This window comes from Mustela putorius, unplaced genomic scaffold (genome assembly GCF_011764305.1).
Source record: "Mustela putorius furo isolate JIRA1106 unplaced genomic scaffold, ASM1176430v1.1 tig00000281_pilon_pilon_pilon, whole genome shotgun sequence".
Taxonomy (NCBI): domain Eukaryota; kingdom Metazoa; phylum Chordata; class Mammalia; order Carnivora; family Mustelidae; genus Mustela; species Mustela putorius.
Window position 1 is genome coordinate 4,601,888 of NW_025421343.1, and position 27,610 is coordinate 4,629,497.

Here is a 27,610-nt window from a genome sequence, read left to right on the forward strand (position 1 = left end):
CCGGCTTTCGGAGAATGGAACTGTTCTATCTGCAGAGTAAAAACTTGGGAATAATTGATACCATTTAATGAGCACCCACAGTGTCTACTAGGCGATTTACATAATCTGTTTAGTCCCCATGCAAACTCTCCAAGAGAGACTTCCAATTTAAAAATAAGACAACCAAGGCCAAAGGCAGTGGGTGACTGCCAAGGTCACACATGGCCAGTGAATGGCAGAGGTGGAGAGGTGAAGAGGTTAGGCCTTAAGCAGGGGGCGTCCTGACTCTGTGGCCATAGGATTCATAATTTACATCCACTCCTATTGCTGAAAAAGTTTCCAGAGCAGATTGGGTTATCATCTTTTTTTAAAGATTTTATTTACTTATTCGACGGAGAAAGATCACAAGTAGGCAGAGAGGCAGGCAGAGAGAGAGAGGAGGAAGCAGGCTCCCTGCTGAGCAGAGAGTCCCATGCGGGACTCGATCCCAGGACCCTGAGATCATGACCTGAGCCGAAGGCATAGGCTTTAACCCACTGAGCCACCCAGGCGCCCCTGGGTTATCATCTTTTCAAATGCATCCCAGATAGGGGTTGGCTTGGTACCATTAAAATAAGAAGCTCAAGTACAACCCAGCTGAGAATCTGCTCATATCCCAGATGCAAGTTCCAAAAGTAAAGTGTCTTTGTGCGGTCTTTGTTATCCTCTTGTTGCACCAAGATTGTTTAGCTCTAAAGATGCCTTGTAAGGCCCAGTGAGTTGAAGGCTTTGCTGTATCAATCATTTGATCCTTTCCCACTTCTCTGAATTGGGAGTTATTTTCCCAGGTCAGTATATCGTCCAGCAAGACTGAACTGCCGAGAGAGCAGGGGGCGATGAGATGGTGGTGACAATGACAGGCTGTAGGCTTACCAAATGGCCAGCTCCCATGCTGAGCGCTGACTTTGAGCAATCTCATTAATTTGGATCGTGACCCAGTGGTAGGTACTAGGAAACCCATTTTATAGAAAAACTAGATTTGTTTGATGAGGCAACTTGCCCAGAGTCACATGGTGAGCTAATGGAAGTGTTTGATTTTAAGCCCGCCCACCGAGTGTCAATGCCCACCACTAGCCAAGTGATTTATTCTTCTCTGCCTCCTGCCCCCTCCCCTCGCCCCCTGCCGCCAGCTAGCACAATGCATGCATTCTTCGGCCAGTAACTCAGGCTTGTTTCTTGGGTTTGGTTCCGTAGAGTCCCCACCAAGGCTGGTCCTTTGAGGCAGCAGTATGCTGAAACTGCCTTGTACCCTACCTTCAAAGAGTGAAAATTGTCCTTGGGGAGATAAGGCTTCCACAGTTCCAATGATGACAGAATGGTACCCAGTCATATAATGTAAGCACACAATGTGATAGAGACGAGGCTGCCGGGAAGTTGCACGGAGGCGAGTATACCCGAAAGGAACCCTTATCTTGGTTGCTCAGCATTATATCAACGGGTGTGCAGTGAGGACTGATCAGTAACCAGCACACAAACAAGTTAGTGGATTTATATGGCGCCCACAGTATAAACCAAAGATTGTATCGATAAGTGGTTTCCATAGAGCAATAGCTGTAGTTTATTAAACATTTACACGTAGCAGGCATTGTGCCAAACACCTTACATATTCATTGCATTGACTCTTGGCCAAACACACACACGCATGTTTGTGTCCCTATTTGGTGGGCAGTGGAGGGGAGGTACTGGCTAGAGAGGTCATTACTATCTCCTCTAAACAGATGATGAAACCTGACATTTCTAGTAATTTACCTGACATTGTACGGCTAATACATCCTGAAACAGGACTTGAACTCCTGGTGGGCCTGCCTGAAAATCTGAACACACCCAGCGGATTAAAACATGTTTTAATCCTTTGAAGAGTGGTTTCGCATCTGTGGGGGAAATGTAACACTTCTGTGACTGGAGCGTTTTTGAGCTTAAACACTTCTTCAGTATCAGAACCCCAGCATGATGCTTTCCGATGGTGTGTGTGTTGGGAGCTTTGGGGGTACGTAATGTGTTGGTTGTGTTCCAGCTCCCTCCTTCGATTGGAGCAGCCTCTGTTTTTCTCTAGTTTTCCATTTTGGCATTTGGTATCCTATCGCTTAAGATGATTAGGAGACCAACGTCGTAGAAGATCGTAGAAGAGCTGATTACCCTGTTCTTTGACTGTACTAGACACCCACATTCACTGTGATTTGTTTGATGAGGCAACTTGCCCAGAGTCACAGTGGTGGTTCCAGGTATATGGGAAATATGGACCTCAAAACCTGGGCCTGCCAAAGGTAGTTTTGCTGGCTTACCTGTCCAGGACCTGCAAATTGCTCTTTTGAGTCCTCTTTTTTTTTTTTTTTTAATTTTTTTTTAGATTTTATTTATTTATTTGACAGAGAGAGATTACAAGTAGACAGAGAGGCAGGCAGAGAGAGAGAGAGAGAGAGAGGGAAGCAGGCTCCCCGCTGAGCAGAGAGCCCGATACGGGACTCGATCCCAGGACCCTGAGATCATGACCTGAGCCGAAGGCAGCGGCCTAACCCACTGAGCCACCCAGGCGCCCCACTTTTGAGTCCTCTTAATTGGAGTCTGTGCCATAAAGTCTTAGAGCAAGCATTCTCTTGGCTGCGTGCTAGCCTGGCAGGCACTTGAAAAGCAGAGCATAAACAAGCTTTCCAACCTAGAGCTACGGCGGGAGGATTGGAATGTTCAGTGGAGTCATCTGGGGCCCCTGGAAATGTTCCTGCTGTGGTACAGCAGGCAGGAGCTAGTCCCTTTGGGGGCATTGAATTATTAAAGGACCACTTAGGAAATGGATGTGACAGTATGGGACTTGGGTCTTTGACCTACCTCAAAGTTCAAGGCTGCATGCCTCTGGCTTGAGGTGATAAGAGGTGATGTCCTTTATGGCTGGATCTAGCAAGGTCCTGGGGTGACCAGCCATCCTGGTATGCCTGGGATTCTCTCAGTTTTAGCACTGGAAGCCGCATGTCAGTCTTGGGCAGACTTGGGTGACTGACCACTTGTACATGGCCCCAGAACCCTGCTTGGCCCCACTATCTTGCAGCATCCTCCTCACTGGTGTCCCTAGTGCTAGACCCGTGGTCCGCAGGGCTATCAAAGCCCTCTAGAAAACAAAGCTGATCCTGTGCTTAAAATCCAGAGTCCTCGGCATTGGTATTTGCTACATGTGGTAGGAGCCTTACACTGTAGCCACTCTGATGAACACTCTGTGAATTTCCACACCCTTACCTGTGTCCCCCTTTCCCTGTCTGGCAACTTCATACCATCATTCGGACCTGGCTAGAACTTTTGCTTGTCCCAGCAGAGCAAGTCATTCCTTCTGTCACGGGCTTGCCACAGTGCATCTCACTGCCCCCTTTCTCACCTTCTGGTCAGGGACTGGGTTTGCGTATAGCACCCGATAGTGGAGAAGCTTTTAGTACCGTGTTCAGTGCTGCTCACTGTTGAAATAGCTGATTGCAGAATGGGAAGTATTTTGTTGGCAGGTCCTAGAATAGATTCTGGGTCTGACTCTTAAAATAGTGACTTTTAAAACTTTTTTTTTTTTCACCCCATTCCCAACTGTAAACAAAATGAAATCTTATATGGAACCCCATATCTAAGACAATAACAGTAAGGGAAAGATACAAACTTCGAAGTGTGGAGGTGGGAGGTGAGGTTGTGCCTTAACTGGCCTTCCTTAACCCACAAAGATCAGACCTTGCCACCTGCACTGGTCCCGAGAACCCTGGGAACACTGCCTAAAAGCCTCTTGTTCAAAGAGGGGCTTCTAGAATATGTTCTGAAAAAGCTCTGGCTCCAACCCTGGACGGGCAGTGTGCTGCCCCTTCTGAACATAGTTGCCTTTGACAAAGGGCACTGCTGCTTAAAAATACAAAACCAGACGCAACCTGTTTGTAAGTCCAGCCCTCGTAGACACAGTGCTCCAAGGGCCTGATGGGAGGAACAGGTGGTGAGCTATTTTAATTAGTGACAAGTACCTAATGATGTAAAATAGATCCTGTTGGAAAATCCAGCTGGCCCTCGCCTCTCCTTCCTCAAAAATTGTGCAGACCTTGCCAGGTGCAGGCCACCTCTGTGTTACTAACAATGCTGAAGTTATGGCCTGCTCGGGACCCATTCCTGAGGTCTCATCCAAGAACATGATGGTGACTGTCCTGTTCAGGCAGCCGGTCTGATGCATTACTAGTCCTCCACAGCCTCCCCCCCCACCCCCCACCCAGACAGGTGAGTTCCCAGGGGAAACTGAAACCCTTTTATCTTGCTGACCTTAAGTGTTTGATAAGAGCCTCACTGAAAGTGGGCAGAATGGTAGTTCAGGGTGGGAAATGAGTCAGCGCACACACTCCGCCAGATGAGCAACTTGGATCTTGACTGTTGGGCAATTGGATGGAGGGCGGCACGACCAGATGCTCCCGTTGCCAGTTCTCATCACCGTGGGCTGGCAGTGCTGGCTCGAGTCCTTGCTTTCTTGTGGAAGAGCGTCGGTACCCCTTCTCTTACCTGGTTTTGGTGGGGATGCTTTTAATGAGGAGGACCTTTGCCAGAGAGGGCTTGGTGGGAACAGAGGTCCCATGTGATTGAGAGATGGCAGCGATTTGTGGCCATCAGTAAAGACTGTATCAACAAGCTTTAGAGGGTCCTGGGCTCCGGGGGGACGGGGGGGAATGTCACCTCCATGCAGCGGGTGTGTGTCTGCTACCACCCACTCACGTTGGAGAGCCCTTCACCCTCCGGTAGACCTGGGGGAGGGAGGGACGGACTGCAGTTACTGATAAAGATTAGGGCGTCTTGGCTTTCCTTTTCACCACTTTATTGCTTATGTGCCTCATTCTGTGCCAGGCCCTCCTCAGCTTCCAGGAACAAGAGAGATGGGTGTGGTGCGGTGGGACAGGCGCGGGCTTTGGGGTCAGATGGACGTGTATTCATGAAACCCAGCAGTCACTTACCCCTTTGTGACCTTAAACCAAATGACTGAACTTTAAACCACAGTGTCACTTCCTCTGCCACCCAGGCCAGCTTGGGGGCTGCTGGTGACCTCTGGGCTTTATGCTCTTGGAGTTATTCATGAAGAATTCCTTATTTGAGGATTTACAACTTTCCCATGAGGAGCCTCCTTGCTCGTCAAGGAGAAGACTTTGCTGGAGAACCAGACCTGAACTTGGATCTTGGGTTCAGTTACTTGACCTGAGTCTCGGTTTTCTCGTCTGGAAAATGGCTATTATGATGCCCCATAGGGCTCCTGAAGATTGATGAGATAAAGCTTATAAACAAAGTGACCATCACTTAACAAATGTTTTTCTTCCGTTAAAATCCCCTACATGTCGGGCCCTCAAAAACTAAACCTCCCTCACACCTGCCTCTGTCTTTCCATTGTTTTATCACCACAGTAATCCAGATGCCAGTGATGAAGTCTGAGTTCTGTCCCAGGGATGAGAGAGATGAAAACAGGGTGCTGGGCTTTGTTTTCCAAAGAAGTCCCATTAAAAAGTAGAAAATGGGAGCTGGTAGAGTACTTGCTTGGCATGTGAGAGGTAGCCGGACGGATGCCTGCATCCTCTGCAGCTGAATTTTATGAAGGGAGGAGCTGGCCGCCTATCTGGGTCAATTTGCCCAAAATGGCAGCTGTGCAGTGAGCAGCTGGGTGTCCCTGGTGGGGTACCTTCCCCAAGGGAGAGGCAGGGCGGGAGTGGGGGCTTAAACAACAAAAAAGAAAATAGAAGATGAATTTGGTCTTTCCAGTACACTTTCAAACTTTGCTTCCTTCACTTTAGCAGTGGTGGTAGCTACATTCAGGAGGAACTGGGGAGAGTTAGGAAAGGTGGCAAGCTCATGTAATCCTTAGAATTTGTACAGATTTAACATAAAACCCAGAAACCATAAATATTTTGACAACATAAAAATTAAGTGTTTCTCTGCATGGCAAAAATACCACAAATAAAGTGAAAAGACAGACATTGGATTGGAAAAAATAATTGTAATTATACCACCAATAAAACTAGTTTCTTTAATATGCAAAGAGTTCTTTTAGGTTATTAAGAAAATAATGAATATATATATTTTTTAAGGATTTTATTTATTTGCCAGAGTGAGAGAGCACAAGCGAAGAAGTAGGCTCCCCACCAAGCCTAAGGCAGACGCTTAACCAACTGAGCCACCCAGGTGTCCCTGAACGTATTTTTTAAAAAGGCAAAAGATGTGAATAGGAAATTTCACAGAACAAGGAATTCAAAAAGGCCAGTCAACAACAGATAATTCAAAATATATAACCTTACACAGTAGAAGGAAACCCAGTTTAAAAAATGAGATACCACGTTGACCAAGGAGGTTGGCCAAGATTAATTGCCACATAACAAGAGACCTTGGTGAGAACAAAACCCAGACGTTGGTTTGTGTGGAAATCGTTGAGCACTTTTAGGCATGAACTTTTAGGCAGTGTCTTCAAATTAAAAGCATACATCCTAAGAACCAGCAATTCCAATCCCTTTTCTCTGAGGGTATCTGTTAACAGCCTCTGTGTCTTTATAAAATAAATGTACCTAAGCACACCTGAGAAGCATTAATAATGATTACTTTTGGGGTATGGAGAAAAGGGATATTTGCTTTTAATTTTCCCCACTTTTGTATTGTTTGAGCTTCTTAAGAAATCAGATGTTTGTAGCAGGTGGTTTGTAGCCAGAGGCTACTTTTAGAAAGTTTAATTGCTTTCCAGACATGCTCAGCAGAGAAGGAGACCTTGCCTCTGGCCTGATGGTCTCATGTTATTAATCAGTTGGTACTCAGACATTTTGCTTAACAAATGAACCATCAGTGAGCAAATGCAATAGATGTTTTCTTAATGTGTTGCCTCAGATAGCAGCCATCATTCAGCAGAATGATCTCTCTGGATCTTCCTGGGTCCTCATGGCCATGTCACATGGCCTGTGCACTTTCTTAAGAAACCTACCATAAGCACTTTTTTCTGCCCCAGAGCCTTGCTCCCACCTGTCCAGTTTGGTAGTCCCAGGCCCATAAATGTGATGTTCCTTCACGTCCCATCACACACACCCATGCTGTCTGCCCTGGGCTTCTGGAATGTTCTGGAAAGTTCATAGTAGATGTGGGACTTGTGCCATGAGTAGGTGTAAGTGGGGATTGGAGGGGCTGAGGAGAACTACACGATCAACCAAAGGGGCATAGGAAGAGTGATGACAGCAGCCGTTTACTGATGGCTTACTGTGAGCCTTCATATTCACACATAGCATGTTCTGTATTTTGTGCCAGCTTCATGACCCCTAGGAGAAGTCCGTACTATGGGCCCTGTTCTACAGGGGAGGTGACGTGCTCCAAGGCCGCATAAGTAGTGAAGCAGCTGAGCTGGAATTCAGATCAAAGCCTGTCTGCCTGTTGCTGAAGGCCCAGCTCTTCACCCCGGCTCTGCAGGGGCCTCTCGTGCACGGTGTGGGGCTGGGCACTAGAAGGATCTGTCCAGTGTCCGGGGTGGGGGAAAAGGGGAGGTCACCTTCATATTTGCTCTAGAAGTCATGGTGCTGGGTCTGCCTCAGAGATACTAGACCTGGAAGGAATCCAGCCCTAGGCTGTGGTAATTGTGATCGTGTGTGATTGCAGAATGGGGGGGGGGGTGCCGGGGAGGAGGCACGCCAAGAGGAATGTCTGTTCTGGCAGAGTCTGAAAAGAAAGCAAGGGATGACATTCCTTCCTGGGAACGGAGGCTGGGCTGGCCTTGAGTCATGACCCCCGTGGCCGCCGATTCAGCGCATCGCTTGCGTCCTAGGCCCCAGAGTGCTGATGCAGGCAGTTCGTCTTTGATTTTCCTTTTCATCCCCCATGACAACCACCACATAGCTTTTCCTGCAGTCTGGCTGGGTTCCCACCACCAGGGGAGGCTCGGAACTGGAGTGCCTGGAAAAGTCGCCCATGGCCACGAGAAGGGCAGAATCACCCCCGGAGGGGTTGAGGGTGTCCTGGCTGTCGAGCACAGTGGGGTTGGGAGACTTTCCAGACGCCAGGGAGGGGACAGGAAATTAGTGCCCCTGAGGGGGAAATGCTGCACTCACGGGGTGGGGGTGGGGGGGCAGATGCCAATGGCTTTTCTTAGGTCTCTTCAGTCCCCGCTGGTGAGGGTGATGTTGCTTTTCAGCCCGAGAGGCAGCCCTAACAGAGAGCCCAGAGGACTCCAGTGTGGCACTGGGCCATGTGTGGATGCCTGGATGGAACGTTTCCTGAACCTACAGAGTATGCCCCAAACTAAGTTCTCGGGACTGTGTTGGGTAGTTGGGGCACATTCTGTAGCTTTTTGCCTCCCCACAACCACTTGAGTCATGATGCCCCCACTTCAGAGGTGAGGTGGCCGAGCCTCAGGAACTTGCCACGGCCAGAACGTGGCCGGATAGCTGACAAGGTAACGTGGGCTCCAGACCCAGGCTGTGCGTGTTGGCTCCTGCCAGATGGGCACATGTGTGGAGGCAAGTCCCATGGAATCTTGGTTGAATGACATCCCTCTCCCCCAGGCTGCCCCTTCGGACTGTAGAGGCTGTGGGTAGTGCCCTCAGGGAGCTGGGTAGGAGTATTTTTTTCTCAGGGCCGAGCAGTTCCTGCTCCTCTCAGGGCCTGGGCGCAGAAGGGACCCCTGTTGGCTCATTCCGGTCAGAGCGCACCGCTGCCCCACTAGCCCATGCTGCCTCACTTCAGTGGCTGGTCACCCGGTGGGAAATGGGCTGAGGGTTGGCAAACATGCCTGTACGTGAATTCCCCAGAAAGTAACACTGTATTTTTCAAGAACGTGTGCATCAGGGCCGTTGAAGAGGGTGGAGCCCCTGCTGGCAGAGGGAGGCTGCCGAGATGGTGCGCCCACCTCCCCGAGCTGTCGCCGGCCCCTGCATCTCTTCAGCATTTCTATTCTGTGCCATACAGTGGAGCACGTCCCTGCAGCCAGCTATATTATTGTATAGGATCTGGACGTTTTCTGTCTACGCTGCTTGTTTCCTGGGGAGAAGGGACTGTGCCTTCCTGGTGGACACCTGAAGATCCTGACCCACTTGTGTTTGTGGAGTCTCCCTGTACCCCCTGTATCCCAGCTCTGGGGCCTGAGTGGAACAGCTGAGTGGCCTGACTCTTGCATACTTTTGGGTCAGCATTCTCTCACATTCTAATAAGCCTGGGATCTTTTGGGGGGGCACCTGGTTGGCCGATTTGCTAGGCCTCCTAAGTTACAGCTCTTTATATTCATTCACTTTATCACGTGACCCTCTTATCCTGCCATAGGACATTGCGATCACTGTATGCAGACATTAAAAGTAAATTTTGGGGGTACCTGGGTGGCTTAGTTGTTAAACTTCTGCCTTTGGCTCAGGTCGTGATCCTGGGATCCTGGATCGAGCTCCGCATCAGGCTCCCCACTCTGCAGGAAGCCTGGTTCTCCCTCTCCCACTCTCTTTGCTTGTGTTCTCTGTCTCGCTGTGTCTTTCTCTGTCAAACAAATAAATAAAATCTTCAGAAGAAAAAAAAAGTATATTTTATATGGGGACCCCGATTTGGCTGAAAGCCCAGAGGCCCACAGGCCTATAACAGTGTGCTGGGTGTCCTGGGAGCATGAAGAACAAAGCTGAGGTGTGACCTCCTGGGATAGGGCCTGGTAGGCCTCTTGAGCTTGATGGGGACTTGGCTGAAAGCCCCTGAAATAGTAGTTTTGTGAGAGGCTGGGTACCCCATACTTGGGTGTAAGACTGTGTCATGATTGTGTGAATTCTAAAAGTAATATAAAAGTGCTCAGCATGAAGAAAAAGGATCAGACCATACCTAAATGTCTGTGATAAAAAGTAAGACCCACTGGCTACCTATCACTGGGAGATGACCAGTGTTTATGGAGGGGCTCGTGGGTTTTTAGTCTTGGGCTCTGTGAGGATCTTCTCTTTCCTGAACTCACAGTGGTCCCTCGTCTCTCTGCAGAACACGGAGAGTTCCTGGCTCTGGACCTCGGAGGGACAAACTTCCGTGTGCTTCGGGTAAGAGTAACAGACAATGGGCTCCAGAAGGTCGAGATGGAGAACCAGATCTATGCCATCCCCGAGGACCTCATGCGAGGCAGTGGCACCCAGGTAGGACCCTACCCCCAGAGTGGCTGCTTGGGCTCTGGGCCCCACAGGCGCAGACGCTGCTCTTTCTCTGGTCTGGAAGGAGGAGACCCTGTCTGAGGCCCAGATTCTCTGTCCTGTCCTCTCTCTGCCTGGTGATCCCTTTCTGTGCCTGGAGGTGGAGTGAGGCACCTGCATCAGGAGAGGTGCACACAGACTAAAGCGCGGAGAGCATGCGTGTGAGACCCCGGAGTCTGGATGGGCCGCGGTGGGTGGTGTTTTGATTGCCATGACTTTGGAGGTCTGCTTGCACGGGCTGGTAATTGATGAAAGCCTGCTGTTGGGAGGCCCGACGCACCCTACTGGACACTTGTGGTTGTTATTGGTGCCATTGAGTAGCGAGGCAGAACACACAGAGTCAGGTCTGCCCCTGTGGTCATTCTGTAGCCCTCTTGGTCTCACACTTGTTACCATCGCATCACAGGGCGATAGAACTTGGCCCTTTATCTTTATGGTTATTTGCGCTCTCTTCTTGCCTGTCTACGACAAAAGAGGTTTTGCGCACAGGGATGGAAGCCTCTTGAGAAAACATCAAAATCTGGCTTTGGGGTATCTGCCCCAGCTGGTACTGGAGTGGGCACCGCATGCTTCCACATTGCTCTGAATCGTATTTCGTCATCCTCGTGTCCTGTGGCTTCTGGAGCATCTAAACAGTGAAAGGAGTGGATAAGAGAAGAAATGTGAAATCCACATACTGAGAATCCTCTCAGTAATAGCGAGGAGAAAAAGGAGAAAGGATGGAATTGGACTGTGATAATCTCCAAACATGTATTGAGCTCTTCCTGTGCGTGGGGCAGTGACCCTTACTGGGAATCAGAGTCCCCCGGCCTTTCCCCTCCTGGGCTTACAGCGCAGTTGGACCACAGGGGACACAGCCCACCCTGCGCAGAAAGTAATTCACGCATTGGAGTGGATGAGGGACCGTCAGGAGCTGACCGTGATGCCCTGTTGTGTGACAGGCTGAGCAAAAGCTATGTGTGCATTTCTTCTTCTTACCTGCACCACCCCCCCTGGCCCTATGAAGCTGAGTGCCTCTGTTAACGTACTTTACAGATGTCGAATTAGGTTTTGAAACCCTGAGTGAATGACTTGGCCTTAGATCATAGGGGTGGGAAGGGCAGAGTCACAACACAAAGCCACACTGAGGTGTTGTCCCAATTCTCCGGGGCTCCGTCCTGTTGGTAGGCTGTGTGATGTATGTGGTCCACGAGAGTGGTACTTCCTGGAATTAGGCAGTATGGGAGTCCTGGATCCCCCCCTGCTGATTTTCTTTCCAGCATATACTCAATGGAAGAGTGAATAGAGAACATGAAATCCAGTAAGATGCCTTCCCAGGGTGGTTATCTTTTAGGCCTTCGGGTGTAGAAGGAGCAGAGCCTTCTTATTCCCGGTCTACTGTTCTTCCCACTCTACTAGATCCCCACTTCAGAAGGGAATTTCATAAATCTTTTTTTTTTTTAAGATTCTATTTATTTATTTGACAGACAGAGATCACATGTAGGCAGAGAGGCAGGCAGAGAGTGAGAGAGAGAGAGGAGGAAGCAGACCCTCTGCTGAGCAGAGAGCCCGATGCAGGGCTCGATCCGTGGACCCTGAGATCATGACCTGAGCTGAAGGCAGAGGCTTTAACCCACTGAGCCACCCAGGTGCCCACAGAAGGGAATTTCAGACAATGAAGAGAATTTGTTGAGGGAGAAACTGCTGTTAGACTCTTTATTTGTCCCAGGGGACAGGTCTGAGGGGAAACCTGCTTTCCTTGTTTTCATGCTGGGGCTGGACAAATTTTAGCTCTATGGGGTTGGTAACTTAGCTCCAGTATCCACAAACAATGCTTTAGTACAAATTAAAAAAAAAAGACCCACTTGGAGGAAACTAAAGCTATTGTGATGGTTCAAAGACTTTGAATAAATGGAAAAATGCTATATAAAAATGAAACATGAAACTAGAAGAAAAGGGATGCTTAGGTGGCTCAATCGGTTAAGCGTCTGCCTTCGGCTCAGGTCATGATCCCAGGTTCCTGGGATCAAGCCCCACTTTGGGCTCTCTGCTCAGCAGGGAGTCTGCTTCTCCCTCTCCCTTTGCTCTTCTACCTACTTGTGCTCGCTCTCATTCTCTCTCTTTTTCAAATAAATAAATAATATTAAAAAAAAACTAGAAGAAAATATAGGTGTTTATTTCACTCGAAAGAATTGAAAGCATACTCTGCTTAAAAGCAGAAAACGGTCAAAAAACTGGAAGAAATTCATAGTGGCCGTTTTATTTTATTTTATTTTTTTAAAGATTTTATTTATTAGAGAGATCATGAGCGGGTTGTAGGGGCAGAGGGAGAGGGAGAAGCAGACTCTGTGTTGAGCAGGATGCCTGATGCGGGGCTCGGTCCCAGGACCCGGAGATCATGACCTGAGCCGAAGGCAGATGATCTACTGACAGCCTCTCAGGCGCCCCTATGGTGGTGGTTTTAATGGTGGAGTTACTGGTGCTTTCCCCCCCATATTTTCCTTTTCTTTTGGATCATAGGTATCAATCTTTTAATTGGTGGAAAACAAATGGATTTTAAACATAACATTTAGTTAAGACCAAGACCAAATCACCAAGCCCTAAACTTGCAGAGAGTTCTGAAGATCTGTGAACTTGGGCAGTGTGGGTCCCAGGATAAAATCTGTCTTCTAGCAAACGAACTTCCGCTTGAGAGCAGTGAATTTCAAATCATAATAGCAGCCACTTTGGATGTTTAAAGTGTATCTTGTGGGAAAGGGAGTGAGCATTCTCAGACCAATAAGGAAAAGGAAACCTTTTCTAACCTCATGAAATGGTGCCCTTTGAGCCTTTTTATGACAGGAAGGTGTTAGCTCTTTGTCCTGGTATCTTATCCTCAGATCATCAGCTAGTACAGGAGAAGATAATCTTCCAGTTAAGGGAGCAGATGGTCACCTCTTCCCTGCTTTTAAAGAGCTGTAGGTTCTTCTAATTGAGCACTGTCCCGGAGAACTTCTTACAGTGTATCTTCCCCTTGCAAATATGTTAGCCACTAGCTAGATAGTGGTGGCGTTGAGCCCTTGAAATATGGCTGGTGTGACTGAGGAAGTGACTCTTACATTTTTAAGATTCTGAGTGATTAAGATCCCCACAGGTGGCTGGTGGCTACTGTGTAAGTTGGTGGTACTTCACTGCCTCTCCTTGTTGGCAGCACAGCTGGAAAGGGAGCAGTGCATCGGGGCTGGAGGAGGGAAACCATTTTGCCTTTCCCCCTTCTTAAGCTCTTCCTCCCTTCATCTCTGATGACTGGCCTCCTCTCTTTGCAGAGCTTCTGCAACTTCCTGTTTTTACTATTTCTTCCTATTTTTACTATTTTACACTATTTTTACTAAAGATCATTTTGACATGACTACCAAGAAGGAAGTGCTGGGAATTGGGTTGTATTGTAAATTTTGTCTCTGGTCTGCTTTCCAAGGACAGAACTTCCTGAGTATCTGTCTCGAAACCTTATGTACATATTAAAATACGTGGCTTCTGCTCAGGGTAGTTGGCCCTTATGGCGAGAAGAGCCTTTGGGTTGCCCCAGTCTTCGCTCTTGAGAATGTTTTGGTTCAGAGATGGAGAGTTTCAGCATCTTCTGAGGTTAATTTTGCACGTGACCAGACAGGGATATGATCAGTGCAGGAAATTGTTAGAGCTGGCCCCCTTCTAGGTGGAGGTGGCCTTGTCTTCCTGGATTGCTCCCAGGAAGCATATCTCAGACATTTGGGGAGCCAATGGGCCTCTCAGTCTACTCTACCATCCCAACCTCTCAGTTCCTTTGTAAATGCAAATACTTTCATAGTGCAGTGGCTCTCAAAGCACTGCTTCAGGATCACCGGGAGGGCCCCACCCCTACAGCTTCTGATTCGGTGGGTTTGGGTTTGGCCCTAGAATTTACATTTGTAACATGATGGTGGTGATGTTTGTTGTCCCCTGGGAACCCATGGTTTAGTGAAATCTTCTTGCTTCTGTCTGGAGAAGAAAAGGTATGTTCTCATCCACCTTCCACCCCTTCCTTGGCTTTTAATTTTTGCCAACTGGTCAACCTGGCTCTTGGCATCTACTTGGTCTCTTTGGCCTCTGCTTACTTTTTGTACCAGAATGCCCTTTGCCTCACCCTGTAAGCATCTGGGGGGGGGGGGGGGCGGTCATTGCCTCTCTTTGAGAATGCTGAGTAGGCAAGAAGGAAGCCATGGGACTGGAGGCCTTGGGGCTGATTGAAAGGCTGGGATAATTGTAAATACAGCTTTTTCTTAGGAGCTGTGGGTCCTGCTTGGCATGGTCACAGTTGTAAGGCTGCCCATCCACAAAATGCTGTTTATTCTTAGTGCTCTTCAGGGACTCACTTGATGTTTCATTTTGAAGTTAGAAAACAAAAGATAACTTCTTTGAAGTGTTCATGGGAAATTACTTTTCCAGCATGGAGGAAAAATATAAGAGTTACTTACAAGTTCATTCATAGAACGCTAACAGGGCTGCTGGAATCCTTGGCAGTGAGATGGGCTGCCCCCAGTCAGCAGTGTACTCATGTCAATGGGGGTTCTGTTCTGTTCCAGAGTATGTGATGACTTCTGATCAGCTTTACCTATGATTTCCCCTGCCTCTCTCAGAGTTACTTTGACAGTGGTTTGGATAAACGGTTTGAGTGGAAGACAGTATTTAATAAGCACTAACTAGTGTTAAGCCCTTCTATGCATTGACTCATTTAATCCTTTGGTAACTCTGAGGGCAGGTGCAGTTATCTACCCCCATTTTACAGATGAGCAAATTAAGACTTCTGAGGGGTAAATATCTTATACACATTCAACTAATTCCTTTCTGAGCTTAAAGTCTAGGTATGCTCTTAATCTCCATGCTGTTCTCCCTTCTCACTCACCTTGCTGTGTCGTGTGCTCTTAGCTGTTTGACCACATTGCGGAATGCCTGGCTAACTTCATGGATAAGCTACAAATCAAAGACAAGAAGCTCCCCTTGGGTTTTACTTTCTCATTCCCCTGCGTCCAAACGAAACTAGATGAGGTAAGATTGAGTTCTTCAGACGCTTCTGTTGCTTCATTGTCTGGGCTGGGAGGTCTGGGATGTACTTTGTGCCAGCTGCTTCTGTGGTTTTTAGAGGCAACTCTGATAGTTGCATGGACAAGGTCTGAGTATTGAGAGTTGTGTCTTGTGGGTGAGTGTGTGCAGGTGTGGGGGGTGTGGTGAAGAAGTATTGGGGAGGGTCTTTATCACCCGTCCTCAAAGGACAGTATGTATGCTATCCATATCCCTTGTAGGGGACAGTGAATAGGAAAGTAGGAACTCCTTTGTTGGAGAATATCATGATACAGCTCCTTGGAAGAGCGATGACTGGGGAGTTCATGATGAGAGTCTCTTATTGTGGCGTTTCTAAAGACTGTTCTTTTCCTCACTTCTTGGAGGCAGTAGATCATGAAGGAGTCATTCATTTAATCTTTCTGGGGCTTCAATGGGGCCCCAATTTCTCTTTCCTAGGCTAGTCAGGAGGCAATATGAATTTAAAAAAAAATTTTTTTTTTAAAGATTTTATTTATTTATTTGTCAGAGACAAGCAGGCAGGGTGGCAGGCAGAAGCAGAGAGAGGGGGAAGCAGGCTCCCCGCTGAGCAAGGAGCCCAATGTGGGACTCGATCCCAGCACCCTGGGATCATGACCTGAGCTGAAGGCAGCAGCTTAACCAACTGAGCCATCCAGGTGTCCTGCAGTATAAATATTTTTAAGCATGGTTGTAGGTTAGCTGAGCTCCGTGATTGAGGTCTCCACTTACTAACGGTTGTTTGAGTTGTATGGTCAGAGTTTGGTGAGGAATCAGTATTCATTCCTGGGTCCTTTTTTCAGAGTTTCCTGGTCTCCTGGACCAAGGGGTTCAAGTCCAGTGGTGTGGAAGGCAAAGACGTGGTTACTCTGATCCGGAAGGCCATCCAGAGGAGAGGGGTGAGTAGGGGAGGGCAGGGATGGGGAGACAGGAGCATGGAGTCTGGAGGCTCTTTATATTCTTTTGGGTCTACTCTGAAATCTTTCCCAGTCTGTCCTCAAATGAACATAAAAACTTTTTTGTAGTCGTTAAGGAGAGATTTTCTTTTCCTTCCCTGCTAGGTTTACCCAATAATAATAACTTTTTCCCAGCTTTACTGAGATACAGTTGACATATGGCAAAATTTAAGGCATGCCTCATAATGACTTGGCATCCATACACTGTGAAATGATTGCCACACACACTGCTGATCTTAATATGTAAGGAGATGCCTCTGGGGTCTTCAGATTATCATGATGGATAATAACCAGTTGCCTTTTGCCTTTGGGGTCTTCAGATTAGCATGGTGGATAAATAATCTCAGCCTTGGCTCAAGCAAAAAACCTTCAGGTTTAAACCTGAAGAAGACCTGATTATCATTTTCAAGTAAGAATGTTGGCATAATGTTGGCATTAGGATGGAATGAGGCAGGATCATGGCCTGGACACAGGGAAGGAGGGAGAGAAAGAAAAGAAGAAGAAGAAGAGAAAGAGGGAGAAGGGGACAGCAGGGGCAAGAGGGGCTCTTGTGCACGCAGTGATGTCAATAGACTTGACCGCAGGGCCGGTGGCCTCCGTGGAGAGGACAGGCAGGGTAGGGAGTGAGTCACTGCTGTCAGACTGGGATCTGGACCCGATTCCCAGCTCTAACCTTCTTTGGCGCCAAGTAGGGTTAGGAAGGGGTAGCCCTGAGCTGTGTGTCTTGCTGCTCTTTCTCTGCATCTTCACAACTGGGACCTTTCTGTGATGGTAGAGACCAGAGCCCCTCTTGCATCCCTGCAGGACTTTGATATTGACATCGTGGCCGTGGTGAACGATACAGTTGGGACCATGATGACCTGTGGTTACGATGACCAGAATTGCGAGATAGGTCTCATTGTAGGTGAGTGAGCACACTGGGTGTGGGGGCTGGTGCTGCCTGACGGATGGGGATGTGGGCTGGAGAGGGAGGAGGGCTCCATAGACTGCATGATTCTTTGTACTTCGTGTTAGAAGATGATGGTACAGTCACTGTGGAGGTGAGCCAGAACCTGTGGGTGGGGGTACTTGTGGATGGGATCATGTTGGGGTGCCTCAGGAGCCTGCACTGAGGAATCCCAGCCTCTCGAGGCAGGCTCAGGGTGCTGGAATAAGAGGGAGATGGGGGCTGGGGAGAGGCCAGTGCAGGTGGGTGCTTAGCAGTCCCTTGTCTCGGCCAGGCACGGGCAGCAATGCCTGCTACATGGAAGAGATGCGCCACATTGACATGGTGGAGGGCGACGAGGGGCGGATGTGTATCAACATGGAATGGGGGGCCTTTGGGGACGACGGCGCACTTGATGACTTCCGCACTGAGTTTGATCAGGAGATCGACATGGGCTCCCTGAACCCCGGGAAGCAACTGTGAGCAGCAACCCCTGTGTGCGGTGGGCTTCTGGGGGTGGGCTCAGGAACCGAGCAGGGGGCTGACCAGGGCGGGGGTGGGTGTGGCTATCACTATTGCTTTATAGTTTTATGTCCCCAAAAGGTTGCCAAGGCACCCCCTGGTGCCTTGAGTGGCGTTCCTCACATGTGTCCTCACTATAAATTGCTGAGAGGGCTCTATAATCCAGTAAACAAGTGGGCAAACCAGATTATAGGTAATAATTTGGTTCTGTCCTTCAGAGCCATCATTTTAGAAGGTCATTTCCTGAGTGTTGGCCCTGCTCTCTCCTCCACCCTCAATGTGTCTCTAGAAATAGTTTGTGAGAGACAGAAGAGAAGTCATCTTGGGATGGCCCAGCTTAGGGTCCCGGAAAGCTGTCTCCCTAGCTGCTGCCCCTCCCCCGGCTAGGGACTAGGCTGTGACACTTGGCCTCCTCCACACGGGCTGAGGCTCTGACTCTAGAAGAGCCGCCTGTGAGCTGAGCTGGACCCAGCTGTAGGCAGACTCAAGGCCTCTGGAAAAGCTGGTTTAGGAGCCTCCTCGGCTGCTTCCCTGGACCTGTGGCCCAGCCAGGGTTCCTGGACAGACTGGACCAGGAGGGCCTCCAGTGTTTTGCACCCTGAATGTTATACTCTCCAGCCTGGCCAGACTTGACTTTAGGTACTTTTGATGGTTACAAAACATTATTTCGCTGTCATTATTACACATCAACGTTGGCCCAATGTCCCTATCAAAGATCTTGAAACAGGGATTGCTGTAAGCTCCGAATTACAAAATGTTTTGAGCAATTCAGGCCCCTCTGGTCTTCTCGTTGCTATGACTATTGCAGGAAAGCTTCTGGCATTGATCTCTGCTCAGAGAGGAAAACCCAACTCTGTAAGCCAGCTCAGCAATGGGCTGTCTTTTTCTTTACAGGGAGAGAGTCCTTGCTTCTTCTAGGCATGGTTTATTTAAGTCAATAGCTTCTCCCACATGCCGAAGCACAAGTCCCCTTACTTGTAACTTTCAGAGAACACACTGGCTGTGTCCGCCATGGCTGGTGAAAATTTATGGGCTGAAAAGTCATTCACTCAATGTCTGCCTCCAAGAAGGAGGCACCCCCAAGCCATTCAGAGGAGCTGTACGCCCTTCGAAGTGTCTGCAGACAGAATTGCCAGCCCAGCCTTGGCAACACACCGCTGGCTCAGCCTGAGGCAGATCAAGGGCTGAGAGGACATAGACTGTGACATGTCAGCCATGGTAGCCCTGGAGTCACTGTTGGGCTCCAGGAGAAACCTTAACCCCCCTCTGGATGTATTTCTAGATAAATATTTTCCTAAATGGTGACTGAAACGAAGTTTTGGTTAAGAAACTGGGGAATAGAAGCTTTTGTAACCACCCGCACTTCCAAGCCCCACGGGACCCGTCCCCTGGCTGTTTGGGAGAAGGTGGAGAGGAGAGGCAGACACACGAGTTGCTTACTGGGTAAAGCCCGGTGACCCCCCCGCACCACCTGCCTGTGCTGGTGCTTGGACATTTTACATGCACCCTCTGCTCAAGCAAGTTGGCCAGCTCTACCCTGAGCTCCAGTCCTGACATACCTGGCCTTAGGTCTTGAACGAGTCTCTTCTGGAGGGCCTGGCTTCCTCTCTCGTAGAGTGTACCAGCCGACATCGTAATCCCTTCACCCCATCCCCCTGGGTTTCTTTGCTGAAGCCCAGCCTAGGTAGTGTCCACTGGCCCTGGGGGAGCCTCCTTTCTAGGCCCCATATCCTTAGGTACCAAGAAAGGGCCCTCTTGGCCACAAAGAATGGTGAAGATTCGGTTCTCGGATCATACCCTTTGAGCCAAAAAGACTAGCTTCTAAAGAAAACAGCATCACCTAGTGTTGAAAAAATAAATTAACTGATACAGATAGCTCTCAGCCTGGGGACAGCCTTTCTAGAACTAATGCCTTTCTCTTGTCACCTGCCTGCTCAGAAACTGCCAACGTGTCCCACTCTCAGATTCCCAGGACCATCTGATGTTCAGAACTTCTTCTCGTCTGTCCCAGGCTGCCCTTCTAATCTTGCCCATCACCCCATCCCTGGGTCATTTGCACCTGCTTTTCTAAAAATCCACAAATGACCTTGCAAAGGGAGGCCAGTGTGAGATGTTGCTGGGCCCATGCTGCTAATTGGGCCATATTGGCCCTTTTCTCTTGGATATAAATGTTGAGGCTCCCCGCAATGCCACCCAAGTTAGCACTGCACTGTGCCCCAGTTTCCCTTGTGTGCCTGTTGCCTTCATGGGGAAGTTGGGAGTTCACTGACAGCAAGGACTATTCCTTATTGTTTGGTCTGTATCCTTGCAGATTTGAGAAGATGATCAGTGGGATGTACATGGGGGAACTGGTGAGGCTTATCCTGGTAAAGATGGCCAAGGAAGAGCTGCTTTTCGGGGGGAAGCTCAGCCCAGGGCTTCTTGCCACTGGCCAGTTTGAGACCAAAGACGTTTCAGATATTGAAGGGTAAGCTCCCTCTCTGTTCACTGGGTCTCTGGAAGGGCGGATGGGCCGTTGGGGAATGAGGAACAAGAACTGGCCCTTGACCCTTCAGATTTGGGTAGCAAGAGGGTCTTGTGCAACATGGGTCATGGCAGGCCTCTGGCTTGACTTAAACTTTTCAGATAGTCTCTACCCTTCTCTGCTACCCAAGTGGCTCCTGGTGCTGCATGGGTGGGGCTTGGCTTGATGCCAGAGGCTCCCAGCGGGTCCCTTGATGACACATCTACTTTCTTCTGAAGCTCTGACATTTCTTTCTCTGTTGGTGATTCTCCAAAAAGGCTCTGTCCTGACCCCTCCTTCTCTAACAGAAGAATAGGTCTTCGGATGGCCCTGAGATCTACCCATTTAGTTCCAGTAGGTAGAGCAGAGGCCTGCATTTCACAGAGTGGCACGGGTGGGAGTAAGGATAGCTTTGAACCCTGTTTCTCAGTTAACAGTATCCAAAGAGTTGGGCCTGGTTTCCTGTTCTTGAGAATTCCACTCGTCGCTTGAGGAGGCCTCCTTGTTTCAGGGACCAGATGGTGGAGAGGAGGGGACTTTGGTGCTAAAGAGAGCAGTGAAACTGTTCCAGTGACCTCAAGTGGAAACTCTTAAGGGAATTGTGCCTGCTTATTAAACCCCGATGGAATGGAACAGTGCATACTTGTGAGGCATTTAGCTCCCCTGAGAAGATTGCAGAGTTCACGGCAGCAGACACTAGCACAGTCTATAGAGTAGGTTAAAGCAGTGCCTGCTCTGTGGGGAGAGGCAGTGAGCTGACTGCTTCATAGTGAGAGAACGGGGTGGGATCCCCAGTGGCGTGGCTGGTAGCAGGGACAGTGTTTGCTCTATCCCTAGACGAACAAATATAGCTCGTTCTTCATGTCTCTCTCTCTCTTTCTTCCTCTCTCTTTCTCTCTCTCTCTCAACACACACACACACACACACACACACACACACACACACACACACAGCTTGGTGTGTGAAGCCATAAGAACAGCGCCTTGTCCTTACATTGTCCTTACATAGTATATACATAAAAAATACTGCTTTTCCCATTGGGAAAAAGAAGCTCCTGAGCACTGTGTGTGTATGTGTCTGTGTGTCTGGGAGAAGAGCCTCCTGTTGGTTCTGTTGTGTTTTCCCCTTGTTCTGCCTCCCCATCAGTGGGCGGAGCCACGAACGGGATGTCTGTCCTCTCTGGGCGGTGGTGTTTGCTGGAGCTGAGCAGTTTTCTTGTCGGCTCACAGACCCCCTCCCGCTGGCCCCAGTGGGTCGGACTTGAGCCCATGCACTGTCCTTTTCTTTCCCAGGGAGAAGGATGGCACCCGGAAGGCCCGTGAGGTGCTGGTGCGGCTGGGCCTAGACCCGACACAGGAGGACTGTGTGGCCACTCACCGGATCTGCCAGATCGTGTCCACGCGCTCGGCCAGCCTGTGTGCCGCGACCCTGGCGGCCGTGCTGCGGCGCATCAAGGAGAACAAGGGCGAGGAGCGGCTGCGCTCCACCATTGGGGTGGATGGCTCCGTCTACAAGAAGCACCCGCAGTGAGTCAGCGTGCCCTGGCCCCAGAGCACACCGGGACCCCAACAGGCCTGCGAGAGACCCCAGGGACGCCGTGGCCAGCTCCATTTGGCCTTTTGGGGCCGAGGAGATGGGCCATGGCACTGAGGGGCTTTGCAGAATAAGCTCCCAGCTGGGTGTGTGGGGTTGCGAGGGTAGTTTCCTGGGCAGGGGTGATTTCTGAGGGCTCCCGATGACTGGTGCTCTAACCAGGGCTCTCCTGGCCATGGGGCTCTGTCTGCCACCCTCTTGCTGAGGAGTTCAGGTTTCTCTTACTTGTTTCCTTACTTGTTTGACTCCTCAGTTTCTGGGTGGGCAGTTCAGGTGCTGTGTTCTTTGCTAGAGGGCACTTTGGCTAAGCCTTTCTGGCTGACCTGGGTATTGATTTGATCTCTCTTTTGCGCCCACTTACTATCTCTTTTTCACCGGATATGAGCACCAGTTCATGTGCCTGCATTATCTGAATCGGTTGATGCCAAAGGTCTCACATGGTCTTCTAGTCCAGGGCTTCAGAGACTTGAATGTGCATGTGAATCACCTGGGGCTCTTGTCAAGAGGCAGATTCTGATTCAGGAGTGTCCAGCCTGGGACCCTGTATCTGGGCCTGTAGGGGGTGCTGCTGCCCACAGACCACCCTGGGAATGTGAAGCCCCAGAGACCGTGGCTCAGCACAGCCACGACCTGAGAATTTCTTGCTGGACACACTTGTTGTCTTGAGCTGTTCAGACACCTTGGGGATTGTCGGCAGAAACTGCCCGAAGAGACCAAAGTTTCTTTTCTCCTTTTTCTGTTCTGGGGTTCTCCCAGGCAGCATCTAATGAAAGGAGCACTAGAGCATGAATTGTAGCTGGTCTCAGAATCCCCTGATTTCAGAGGCTGATGTGTTGGGTGGAGGGGCCGTGGTGTGTGGGATGGGAGGTCCTTGTGTGACTGTGTGCACTGGGCTGTTCCCCTTCCCTCAGCCACAGTGGCCCTATATGGCTATCTGAGCTTGAGCGGTGTTGAGTGCGAACTTGGGCAAGTGGGGAGAGGATATTCAGGGCCACCTCTGCTTCTGCGGGTGCCTCCCGGCCTTGGGGCTGAGGTGGTGAGCCCTTTGTATGTACCCTTGACCCTCACGGCGGACCTCCCTCCACCCCCATCTCTTCCCCTCAGCTTCGCCAAGCGTCTTCACAAGGCAGTGCGGCGCCTGGTGCCAGACTGCGATGTCCGCTTCCTGCGTTCGGAGGATGGTAGCGGCAAGGGGGCAGCCATGGTGACGGCGGTGGCCTACCGGCTGGCTGACCAGCACCGAGCCCGCCAGAAAACGCTGGAGGCTCTGAAGCTGAGCCGTGAGCAGCTGCTGGAGGTCAAGAGGAGGATGAACGTGGAAATGCAGCGCGGTCTGAGCAAGGAGACGCATGCCCTTGCTCCCGTCAAGATGCTGCCCACATACGTGTGTGCCACGCCTGACGGCACAGGTAGGTTACGGGGCTGCCACCCAGCCCATTGCGGTGGCCTTCGTCCTGGTTGGTGTTGATTCCCCGGGAGGGCTCCCTTCGCCGTAGCACTGGGTATTGGGACCAGAATATGTTTCTTTAGCTGCAGTACTAGAAAATTCCAGTGTTCAAGAATTTCAGCCCAGGCGTTCCTCTGCTACAAACTGAAAAATACTTAATAATGATAAACACTTACTAAATGCCTACAGTGGGTCAAACGCTTCTGTGAGCATTTTACACACATAAGTAATTTATTTCATCTTTAACTGTTAGCAGACTCGTAATTAATTTTTGTTAACAAACTAATAACATTTGTCATAAAACTGAGGTACAGAGAAATGAAGAAACCTGATAGTTTCCCACGGCTGGAAAACAGCAGAGCTGGGATTTGAACCCAGGAATTTTGGTTCCAGGGCCAGTTGGCCCATGAGCTCAATTGGGTCCACTGCCAGTTTTTTTTTTGTTTGTTTGTTTGTTTGTTTGTTTGTTTGTTTTGTTTTTAAATAAAGTTTGACCAATATACAGCTGTGCTGGTTTGTTCACATACTGTTATGACCACTCTGCGCTACTGTGACAACATGTGGTTACAGCAGGGACTGTGCCTCACAATACCTAAAAGGTTTACAGCCCAAACACTTCACAGGAAAATACTGCTCACCCATGGTCTGGGTCTGCACATTAAGAAATGGTGGTCTTTTCCCAGTGCAACGAGAGCTAACATTGGGCAGGCCAGCATCACACAGCTGGTGCAGGTGACAGGCAGAGACCAGGCCACGGTGCCTGCTCTACCCTCTCTTGACCCCGTGGGCTTGAGGGAGTGACTCAGCCTAGCTCAGCCAGGTCTCCCTCCTCCGTTTGAGGAAAAGGCAGTGTCTCCTCCTCAGGGCTGCCTCAGGGTTGCTGGAGGAGTGTGCGTGAGGCACGCAGCTCGTTACCTATGATTGCCCAACAGAGGAGGGTTTTCTTGTGTGAAAAGAATTCCCTTCTGTTTCCTTTGAAGAGTTGGCTTCTGCTGTTTCTTCTCTATTCTAGAAGCTAAGAGAAGGTGGCTTTTGATTTAGCATGAATGACACATTTAGATTTTTTTCCCCAAGGTTATTAGAGAGAGAGAGAGAGAGCATGTGCATGAGAGAGAACACAAACAGGGAGGAGGGGCTGAGAGAGAGGGAGAAGCAGACTCCGCTGAGCAGGGAGCTTGATGCGGGGCTTGATCTCAGGACCCTGGGATCATGACCCGAGCCGAAGGCAGACACTTAATCAACTGAGCCACCCAGGTGCCCCTAGATATTTTTTTGAGTATACTGTATCACAGATCACAATCTCCAGTGTCCTGTGGAGCTAGCTCACTGTGACTTCTGGGGCCACCTGACCTCATCTGAGGATCACTACGGAGGCAGCAGGATCTCATCCCAGGGATCTTATTTTCTTTCCTGTTCGGTGGAACACACAGTCCATCTCCCCTGAGTGGGTTGGGGCTGACAGGAGAGGTCTGTGTTAGGGAAAAGGGCCTTAGACCATCCCTTTCTGTGGTGTTGACATACTGACGCTCCAGCCCGTCACCCTCCTGGGTTTGTTTATTTTTCAGAGAAAGGTGACTTCCTGGCTTTGGACCTCGGGGGCACCAATTTCCGGGTCCTGCTGGTGCGTGTGAGGAATGGAAAGCGGCGCGGCGTGGAGATGCACAACAAGATCTACTCTATCCCGCAGGAGGTCATGCACGGCACAGGGGACGAGGTGAGACTAGGCGTGTGTCCCCTCGGGGAGGGGACCCCAGTGGATACCCATTCTCGCCCGGGAGGACGGTGCTTCCTCTCAGCCATGGTCCCAGGGAAGGGCAGGGGGCCTGGGGCTCTGGCCTGGTCTCCCCCGCCCCTAGGTTTGTGCCTGAGCGTGAGTTTGTCCCCATTGGAGCCCCGGGCTCACGGCCAGGCGCTGTGGGGGGGGCCAGCCTACCCTGGCTGGGGCCCCTCCCTCACTGCCTCACTTGTCCCCGCAGCTCTTCGACCACATTGTCCAGTGCATCGCCGACTTCCTGGAATACATGGGCATGAAGGGCGTGTCCTTGCCTCTGGGTTTCACCTTCTCCTTCCCCTGCCAGCAGAACAGCCTGGATGAGGTAACCGAGTCTCCCGGGGCGCCGGCCTCTGGGCTTTATTGACTCTAGCCCAGCCTGGGTTTGGAACTGGGGAGAAGGTTGAGTTGAGAGGAGGCAAAGACGGGCATGAGCCAGCAGTCATGGTAGCCGGCCTCATGGTGGGCTTGGAGATTACTTAGGGCACAGTCTTCGGGGAAATGAAGATGGTGCTTACCAAAATACAGAGGACAAACGTTTTTACAGCATTTGACGCCAGGCATGGTGCTAGGCTCCCTATGTGTGTCACCTCATTTAACGCTCACGGCAACCATATAAGGTAGGTGTTTGCATGCCCATCTTGCAGGAAGGAAAACAGTCTACAGAGATGCCAGGTGTCTTGCCCCAGATCAGAAGGCTTGGGAGTGGCCAAGCCAGGATTTCAGTTCTGGTGCCTGATCCCCGAGTCTGTGTTCTCAGGGAAGCTCACCAGCTCCTGCAAGATATTTTCATTCACCTCCTGGCGTTCAGGTGCCCCGGTGTTTCTCTTGTCGTAGCTTTGCTTTTCATGCCTTTTCCGCCAGCCTTGCGTGAGTGAAGCAGGCAGGCTGAGAGCTGTGCGCTCTGCTGTTCTGGTCACGGGGTGTTGAGAACAGAGGGGAGCTGAGTACTGTGCTTGGGCTTGTTCTGGGCGGACAGTCGGCGTACGAGATGTTAGGAGACTGTTGTCTAAGCAGTTGTTTCCCTTCTCGATTGGTCCTGTAGAACAGGAGCGTGCACACATGTTTACACATGCACAGAGTGGCCAGGGTCCACAAGGCCTGGTCCCTGCTTTAGGGGCTGAGGCACGAACTGTGCTGACGGCAAGTAAGCAAGGGTGGGAAGGCGTGAGCTGCTGGTGGGAACGGGGCAGCGACAGGGGGCCAGAGCTCCGAGGATACGCATTGTGATGTTAACGTGAGCACATACCCGGTGAGCATGGAGACTTGGATCGTCTTCCAAGTCCAAAGGAGTGGATGGGGAAGAAGGGCAGGTAGGCCTGGCCATGTGCAGGAGAGGACAGAGGTGGGAAAGGTCCCAGGTACAGGGAGCTTGGTCCGGTGGAGAAGAAAGGCCAGCATTTGGTGTAGGGTTTTAGAATAGGGCCTCCATGTTGCTCAGCTGAGTTTTGTAAGTGCTTCCTCCTCTTCCCCTCAGCTGAATTCATCGTGTGCCCCATCTGCTGAAGGCTTTGGGGGTGTCCGACAATGAAAAATCTTGCCTAATGTAGTATTTCCCAACACCTGTGTCATCGTGTGTCTGCTGTCCCTAAGGCAGTGTTGGTTTTCACTTTCTTGTTCTTGACTGGTTTTATTGAGCTGGTAACATGCAAGCCATAGAGGTTTAAGGAGTCCGGCACCACAAAAAGTTTAGTTAGCATCTGCCATCCCCTATAGAGACAAAACAAAAAAAAAAAAAAAGAATTAAAAAGTGGGCCTTTTTTTTTTCTTATAAGAACTTTAAGGATCTTCTCTTTCACAGTTTTCAAATATATTGTATAGGAATGTTTCTGTTTGCCTCAATTTACCAAAGGGAACATAGAGATACATACTTACGTGATACTTAGTGAAACATTGCTTATTATAATGAAAACATTAGGAACAAACCCAGTTGTTCGACACTTGGGAAATAGTTAACAAATTCCGAGCCATCCACTGTCTCGTATCAATAACTAGTTTTTTGTTGTTGTTGTTGTTGTTTTAAGAAATTTCAATGATGGGGGCGCCTGGGTGGTTCAGTGGGTTAAGCCTCTGCCTTGGGCTCAGGTCATGATCTCAGGGTCTTGGGATCGAGTCCCGCATTGGGCTCTCTGCCCAGCAGGGAGCCTGCTTCCTCCTCTCTCTCTGCCTGCCTCTCTGCCTACTTGTGATCTCTCTCTGCCAAATAAATAAATAAAATCTTAAAAAAAAAAAAAAAAATTTCAATGATGGGGGAAAAAAATTGATGGTAAAACCCAAATTTTTTAAGAATAAGTTGGTCTCTACAATATAAAAACCCACAAAAACTGCAATTCATAAAACTTTTCCTACTGAAATATTTTTAAATAAACATGCCTTCCTTTTCATGCTAACATGTATGTATTTTGAAGTATTTATCAGGTGACCCAAGAACACCTTCACTGTTTTACCCGAATGATAAGATTCTGGGTCATTGTATCAGGTTTCATTCCATATGTTCTAAGTTTCTGTAGGGAGCATGTATATATTTTAACATTATAAAAATTAAGAGCAGATAAAGTGGGAGCTGGGTTCTCTCTGTCATTCCATCTGTCTGTAAGCTGGGTTCTGCTTTGCTAAGATACCCTGTTGAGTGGGAAATCAGCAGGTGCCACGGCCCAGAGACCTCAAGCTGCCTTAAC

The 27,610-nt window shown here is 49.6% G+C and overlaps 1 protein-coding gene across 2 annotated transcripts in view; it reads left to right on the plus strand.

Moving 5' to 3' along the window:
- Positions 1–27,610, plus strand: part of HK2 (hexokinase 2) — a 60,714-nt gene that overhangs the window by 24,799 nt on the left and 8,305 nt on the right. Inside the window, exons 3-12 of one of the 2 annotated variants that reach the window (XM_004742274.3) lie at positions 9,964–10,112; positions 15,066–15,185; positions 16,019–16,114; positions 16,976–17,075; positions 17,392–17,575; positions 19,930–20,085; positions 21,414–21,647; positions 22,819–23,123; positions 24,727–24,875; positions 25,138–25,257. In XM_004742274.3, the coding sequence (XP_004742331.1) occupies positions 9,964–10,112; positions 15,066–15,185; positions 16,019–16,114; positions 16,976–17,075; positions 17,392–17,575; positions 19,930–20,085; positions 21,414–21,647; positions 22,819–23,123; positions 24,727–24,875; positions 25,138–25,257 (1,613 nt within the window). Of the gene's footprint in view, positions 1–9,963; positions 10,113–15,065; positions 15,186–16,018; positions 16,115–16,975; positions 17,076–17,391; positions 17,576–19,929; positions 20,086–20,554; positions 20,835–21,413; positions 21,648–22,818; positions 23,124–24,726; positions 24,876–25,137; positions 25,258–27,610 lie in introns of those variants that run through there. The other variant, XM_013051192.2, reaches the window with a different exon arrangement.